A 7553-nucleotide genomic window follows, 5' to 3' on the forward strand; every position below is an offset into this window, starting at 1 on the left:
CTTCTGTGATCTCATATACATATATACTTTATTTCAATAATAAATTATGTACAGTTTTGTTGGGGTGACAGAGATGTGAGTCAACAACAGGAGAGACAGAAGGAGGTTGCGTTCCATCAAGGATGGTCTTTTGTTGGGTTTAGAGGTCAGGGGTAAGAGGCACATATTGGCCCCTCCAGGTGCATTCTGGGATGTACCCAGAGGGAATGCCCGATGAGGAGGGAGAAGAATCACCACATGTAAGAGTCATCATATCTGTTGAAAGGCACAGACAGAGGAAATGAGAGCAAATGAGAGAAGAATGTAAAAGCTTCAAGGTCACATGACCCCTTCAGTTTCTCTGTTTGAGGGTCTTTACCTTGATCTTTGGTCTCTGTTGCTGTCACCACCAAACAGCAGCTCTGCGACCACATCCTCCTGAGCTGAACGCTTTCCATACCTGAGAGTGAGGAAATTGTCTCATGTCAGATGCCTTGAAGTTGCAATCACTGTAATTTTCATGAAGTCAAAGGTCAACCTTGATGCTCTATTGTTGGCATTATTTAGCATTATTATTTAACAGTGTGTCACTTTAGTGCTTTTACTGCAGTGTGTTTGAGATCATTGTCATGCTGAAAAATGAAGCTACTGCCAGTCAGATGCTTTCCAAAAGTGTTTCACCGTGGATCAAATTCTGAAGGTATGTTTCTACATTCTTCCATCAATTTTGATAAAATTCCCAATGCCACTGGACCCAAACCCCAAACCACGACAGGCAGGACTGAAGACTGCAAATCAGGGCCATTACAAACTGGAATTGAGACGTTTGACAGAATTGGTCATTTAACCAGAAGGCTTAGTCGAACAAAAGAAAATAAAATCATGAATACATTAAGATGCCACATTAAGGCTTGTGAATTGTCTAACGAGAATTTACTCTTTATATATCAGCGATGAGTAATGCACCTATTTCCCATTTTTGTAGCAAAATATAAAAAACGAGAGGTAACTCAGGACTTTTGCACAGCACTGTAGTATACATTAGCAACATGCCATGATCTTTCTAATAGCAAATGGTTTCAGCTTTATATCTCTAGATTTTCACTTCCTTTCTGTTTTTTTTTTCTCTTTTCTGCACCTCTTGTGTCCCTCTGTTTTAGTTCTTGTCTGAGTTAATTCTTGGTCTAACTTTCAATTTCCTGTTTTATTTTGAAGGTTATTTTCTCGTGGGTTTCTTCAGTCCCTCCTTTGTTCTTTTCCCCTTTTGTTATTGTCTGATTCAGTTCACCTCTGCTTTATTATCCTACTCCCTGATGTGTTAAGTCCAAGTCTGTTCCCTCAGACTTTGTCAGATTGTTGTTTGTATCATGTTTGCATTTGTTGGTTCCCTATTTGCCTTCTTGAGATATGTTTGCCCCGCTCTAACTGAGCAACACCTTGTGTTAATCTTTAGTAGTAAATACCATTTTGTTTTCATTTTGTTTTTTGTGTCTGTACTTCGGTCCTTCCTTTGAACATCATCGCCAGTGTGACAGCAACGATCTGTCTCAAACCAGTGACTGCTTCATACCACATTTGTTTCTCACGCAGCAGCAACATCACTTTAAGATTTTTGGCTCTGATGCTTCACACTTGTCTGTCAGTCTGTTGTCTCTCTCTTCTCTTACCTCTGCCTTTCCAATATACCACCTCAGCTGTTCCCCTTTGTTTGCTGCTAGTGCTTTAACGTCACAGTCAGATTCAAATTCAAGAGTGTGCGCTGGTTTTAATGTGTGTGCAAGGGTGTCATTTCCAAGTGTGGAAGGGTTTTATCATTCCCTTGATGGGAAACCAGGGTACCAAGAGAGCCCGCAAATGTAAAATCACAGAGCCGTTTAACTGAAAATTTACTTGGTAATGTGTGTGTGCGTTTATGTGTGTGAAACAATCAACTCAGTTCCCACAGAGCGGGCTGCAGTTCTTCTGTTTTCCCATCAAACACCTGTTCCGCCTCCCCTATGACCTCAGCACCCAATCTTATGCTCCGTTACTTCCTCAATGTGTATTGCCCTGCAGGGAAGCAATCAAGTAGCGCACACGTTCTGTTTCAGCTGTCACACAGCTGGTGACATATCAGGATGTAAAATGTTTTCCCTGCTGATAATGGTCTGCCTGCACCCAGATCTCTCACAGTCTCCCTGGTCGATACCTCAATTTCTCCACCATCTCTATTCTAATATTTCTTTCTTTTTCCTCCAGCCAATAGTCTTATTGTGTTTTTCTCTCTCCAGTGGGGAAAGAAATGCTCAGATTTCTTACTTAAGTAAATGTAATAATATTATACTTTAAACACACTCCATTGGTCCTGCTCTCCAATCATTAAGTGGTCTCATGATCTGATCGTTGCGGTTCTCGTTCTGATACTGTGGTACCTTACTTTTAATCTAAAGCACCTTGAGGCAACTGTTGTAATGAACAAACAATTGAATTCAGGAGGAATAAAAACTAAAAAAATTAGACAGTACAGAAATATGTCTTCCATGACTGTCTCTTCATCATAGCATTAGATTATTTGAAGGTTATTTGAACTACTCTGGATGTTGTTTTGGCTTATTGCTTCTTCGTTTGATTTTTTTTTAATTGATCAGTTGAATGGATATTTTGTAAAAAAAATATATATATTTATGACAACAGGGAGAAATGTGATCACAAAAACCAAATCCAGTTTGACATCTTCACAATCTTTCTTGTGTCAAAACAGCCGTCCGTGAAATGTTTCGAACAATTGGGAATGAAAAATAATTTTTGCTATTACAGTACACTGATGAGCATAACTGCAACATTTAAATAGTAATGTTGTCACACTAAAGCACATGTGACAATAACAAAATATTATATAAATTTTCCTTTTGTTTGTGATTACAGACTCCCATCTCCACCTCCACGCACTTTGAGTTGAATAAAATTTCCAGAAAATCCAACACACAGTAAACAAAGTACAAATCATGACTTTTATAGACCTACTACACGCCTCGGGAGTACCCAGATGGTATATGGAGTTCTGCACACTTCTCACTCTCTCGCCATCGTACCTACATGTACGTAGCACGAGTGGAGGAACCGCCAAGAGCAGCATGCTAATAATGTAAATGTTCCAAAGGTTGTAGCACAGTGACACTAATATTTTCTTATACAAGGCTTTGAGCATTCAAAGGCCTTTGACTTTCAGAAACTTGACGAGCATCACAGCCCGAAGCAAACTATTAAATAACTACTGGTATCGTTTATCACACACCATCTGTGCAGCTCTCCAGTGAAATAGAAAAACTTTCTCCTCAAAACTAATGAACTTTCTCTAACATTAGGAGTCTTCTTTAAGGCTAGTATTTAAATATCAATGGCCTATTTGACTTTCATGAATAAAAATCAGCTGAATCCAATTGCTTCAAATGATAAAACACAAACACCCCCTGACAATTCCACACTGCTGATCTTTATACCTGAGAGCCGCAGGACTGAGCTCAGGCCCCGCTAACTGAATTTGGACTTTTTTCTTGGGTCCATCTGTGCCGATTTTATTGCTCTGGTCCCATTCATTTGGAGGCCTGGGGGTTTCAGAGAGTGGATGGTAATCTAATCTAGGGAGCTGTCATTGCGTGAAGTGTTGGGGAGGAATGGGGTGTACATCAGTTGTTGACAGAGCTCCAGGCTTATGTATGAAGCAGCTTGCTGTAATGACTCAAGAAAAACACAATGCAGTCTGGACTAAAGTAGCTTAAGCAGGAGCGAATCAGAAAAAGGCTCAAGTTCCACACCAACACATTTAGCTTAACACCTACAACTGGCTCAGGGTCTTAAATTTTGAGGGGACCTTTCGAGGGCCTTTTTTGAATGATTTAACAGAAATACCTTCACAAGGATCCTCCATAACAATAAAGTCAATGCTTAGAGATGGTGGGAAGGTTATCAGTATGAAACCATTAAATATTCATATTCCTGCCTTGCTTTGCACAATTTCTTGATGGAAGAAAACTAAACAGAAGAATGAACTCAAATTCTTTTGGATTTTTATTACAACCTTTTGTGGCTATTGTGAAAATTATTTGATATCAGTATTGATATTTAAATCAGAGAATACTGTGGTGAAACTGCTATGAAAAATGCTTTATTTGTTTATGGGGACATCTCTGTTTTCCTCTAGTTAAATCATTTTTGGATGCTTCTAAATCTAATTTGAGGGACTGCATTCATTTAAAGGCCCTCCCCTTCCTTGTAGGCGCATTTTTGCTTTCCAAGACACAAAAGTGGACTTCACAAACCTGAAGGTCTGTGTTGTGTGTGTGTGTGTGTGTGTGTGTGTGTGTGTGTGTGTGTGTGTGTGTGTGTGTGTGTGTGTGTGTGAGAGAGAGAGAGAGAGAGAGAGAGAGAGAGAGAGAGAGAGAGAACAAACCTCTGCCTGGTGATCAGATTGATGTAGTGTCTCAGGGCGGTGTAATATTTGGCCAGCTCTTCAGGAGGAGCATCCTCACCGGGGTTCTCGGGTTTGGGGGGGTAAGCATCAGCCAGTGTTCCCAGACAGACCAGAACACACAGCACTAAGACCACCAGCACTGCCCAAGGCTTCAGCATCACGACCATCTGTAACATGAAAAATGATGAAAAAAAGATTAAATACATGAATCCAGAGACACTTTAGACTTTTTAAATATAAATCAGAACTCTTAATCTTTTATGGGGTGGCTGTAGAGTAGGTCAGGGGTAGAGCAGATCATCTACTAATTGGAAGGTTGTTGGTTTGATCCTTGGCTGCTCCAGTCTGCATGCCAAAGTATCCTTGGGCAAAATACTGAACCCTGAGTTGCACCTGATGTGCTCATACGTAGAAGTGTGGATGTGTGTGAGAACACTTAGAAAGCACAGGCATGTTCCATGAAGTGCTTTGAGTGCTCAAATAGAGTAAAGTTCTGCATAGGGACAAATTCATTTACCATTTAAAAAATAATGAATTAAAAAAATTCTTTAAGCCTAGTGAAGGCATCTTCCCTTTCCTTTCTAATGACAAAACCACTGACACGTGCTTCTCATTATTGACGTATTAAGAAGAAAATGTCATCTGTTTTCCAAGGTACTATCTGCTCAGGCTGGCACGTAAACAGAGGTGTGTGGCTGAACAAGTCAATATATAGCTGTAATTTTTTAAAGGGCTTTGGGCTGTGATTGATTTTTTTTTTTTTGTCATCCCCCGCCCCCAACTCAAAGTTGTCTTCTGAAAGAAGATGAAGAAAATGGATTTAGTGTAGGGGAGGAAACTGATTTCACACATCGTCGGGGAGGCTGTGGAGTTGCAAAAAGGTGTAATTTGCATGAATAATAATAATAATAATTAGCGCACTGTTTGAGGAGCTGGATTTCCACTGACGTGTATTAGACTTATGACTATTATTTCATTAACAGATGATGCCATTATTGCAACTTCTCCTGCTGTTATTGTTATTACTTGGACTCCTGCTTTGATGCTTTTTATCTATTTAAAAAAGAAAGAAATCTTTCTGTAATATACTGGTGGCAACTAGCCAGAACAACTCCAAGGTTGTTTAGATTTTTTATATATTTTCACTGTCATAATATGGCTGGATTACCAGCCAAACAAAGCAGCCACATACCCATTTTCCCCAGAAATCCCCTGTTTGCTCCATAGCAGGTCTGCACAGATTAAATAATTGCAAACTTTTCATAAATTTGCATCACTAAAGAAAATTAATAAACCCTCTGTCCTCCATCTGATGCCCTTGCTTTGTGGAGGCTTTTAAAAAAGCTTCAGTTTGTCCATTTCACAGTTGAAATAATGTCACAATTCATCTTAGTATTTCTGAGCCCCAAAATGTTCATATTGAGGTTAGGAATTAAACTAAAACCTAAATCTATATTGCATAATTAATATTTATTTTTTTTAGTTAGCATGTTAGTAAATATTGAAAACTATTTTCCCTTGAAGCCTATATTTTTTTTGTTGTAAGATACTCACACCTGATGAGCTGCAGCAGCCTCAGGTATTCACTTCTGTATGTTTTCTGGTTTATATGTTGCGTTACAATCAGCGGGGGATCAGCCGCCACACGATTTAATCAGGTGGTGTAATACTAATGAACTATCCGTCTACAGTCTAACTGCCTTTTAAAACACTGTTTATAAATGTAATCTGAGCAACAACAATAAAATCAATATTTTTGTGGAATCCTTAGCCCTTTAAAATTTAATAATTATAGAAGCTATTTTTTTTTTTTTTTTTTTTTTTTTTTTTGCGTTTTGTCTACTTGCAACAGTTGATACTGGTACATAAAAGAACATCTTTATTAGTTGGATGTGGCCTTCACCAGTTACAGCTACTGAGCCTCTCCGAGTTTTAACCTCTCCGGAATTGATCCTCCTCTGCGCGCACCTTGGATGCAGGTGAAGCTGCGGCAGAAGCCTCTGCTCTGCGCCTTTGCCCGCAGTCTGCAGCCCGCACAAAACCTCCGCAAAGATAGCGATGCGCTGGTATTCATCCAGTTCAAATCGTGATCCAATCATACTTACAGCTTATTTATGTATTTCCTTACTTATTTATTGTATTTCTGTAGCCGTTTTTGGCTAATTGAATGGGCAGAATAATAGATACAAGTCTGAGGTACCTCAATAAAAAATGTATTTCCTCCATCTACGTTTTATGAAAAATAAATTTCCATAGTAATACTGGCTTTTCCTCGACTGGATTTTCCTCTGAGCGCCATCCTTTAGAACTTTTCAAACACCTGTTCAGGTTCACGCAGCAGTGACCTCTGCACACGTTTCTATTGCGTTTTCTTTTTTTTTTTCACTCCCGCGAGGGAAAGAGAAAAAATACTTGACTAAAGAAAGCGACGTGGATGGTGAGGGAACGCGGCGTCACGAACTGTGAGGTGAATCTGCCCTGCGCTGTCCTTGGTGTTGAACGCGTTCCAAGCGGCACCTCAACAAGCGGTTTGACTCTGATTAACGTTTAAAAGAGTAGCAGAAGGTTTTTATTTGCAAAGTTTTGCTCAGATTTTTACCCGCATATAAACATGTAAATGAATTCCTACAGTAGTAAAATAAAGTTAAACCACTGGCTGTTAATGAGTGTGAGGAGAGCGGAGACTTACTTTGAGAAGACTTTGGAGGTTGTAGGTAGAAGTCGCAGCCACAGGTGGTATCTTACAGCAGCAGAGGGTTTACGCTCTCTCCTCTTCGATGTGTTATTTTTACTCTGCGGGTCGCTGTACCTTGTTTCCAAACTCCGACAGAGGTTATTTATACAGTTTAGCAGCAGCGGAGAAGGGAGGGGTTATACCATGTGCATGTGCGCGCGCGCGCGCGGGTGTGTGAAGGCGAAGGGTGGGTGTAGAGGCCGAATGAGTCAGATAGTGATGGTGGCGATGATGATGAGACATTACTAAGGCGTCGGTCACGCAGTCAGTCCCGTGTTTCTGATGGAGGTAACAGATGACATTTTGGGCCATGACACTCAAAAGCTGCATCAGTGGGAAAAAAAAAAAGGGAGAATGAATGTTTGAATTTCCATCTGCTTTCTCAAGTGA

General features: G+C 40.0%; 1 protein-coding gene across 1 annotated transcript; it reads right to left on the bottom strand.

The window, feature by feature from the left end:
* Positions 1-7220, bottom strand: pyya (peptide YYa). Its single transcript, XM_030735878.1, has 4 exons — positions 7119-7220; positions 4409-4596; positions 359-439; positions 1-255 (listed from the first exon to the last, which is right to left on the bottom strand). Exons 2-4 carry the CDS (start codon positions 4594-4596, stop codon positions 231-233), a joined length of 294 nt encoding a protein of 97 aa, XP_030591738.1. The 5' UTR covers positions 7119-7220; the 3' UTR covers positions 1-230.
* Between the last annotated feature and the right edge of the window lie 333 nt (positions 7221-7553).

The sequence above is a fragment of the Archocentrus centrarchus genome, chromosome 8 (genome assembly GCF_007364275.1).
Source record: "Archocentrus centrarchus isolate MPI-CPG fArcCen1 chromosome 8, fArcCen1, whole genome shotgun sequence".
Lineage (NCBI taxonomy): Eukaryota > Metazoa > Chordata > Actinopteri > Cichliformes > Cichlidae > Archocentrus > Archocentrus centrarchus.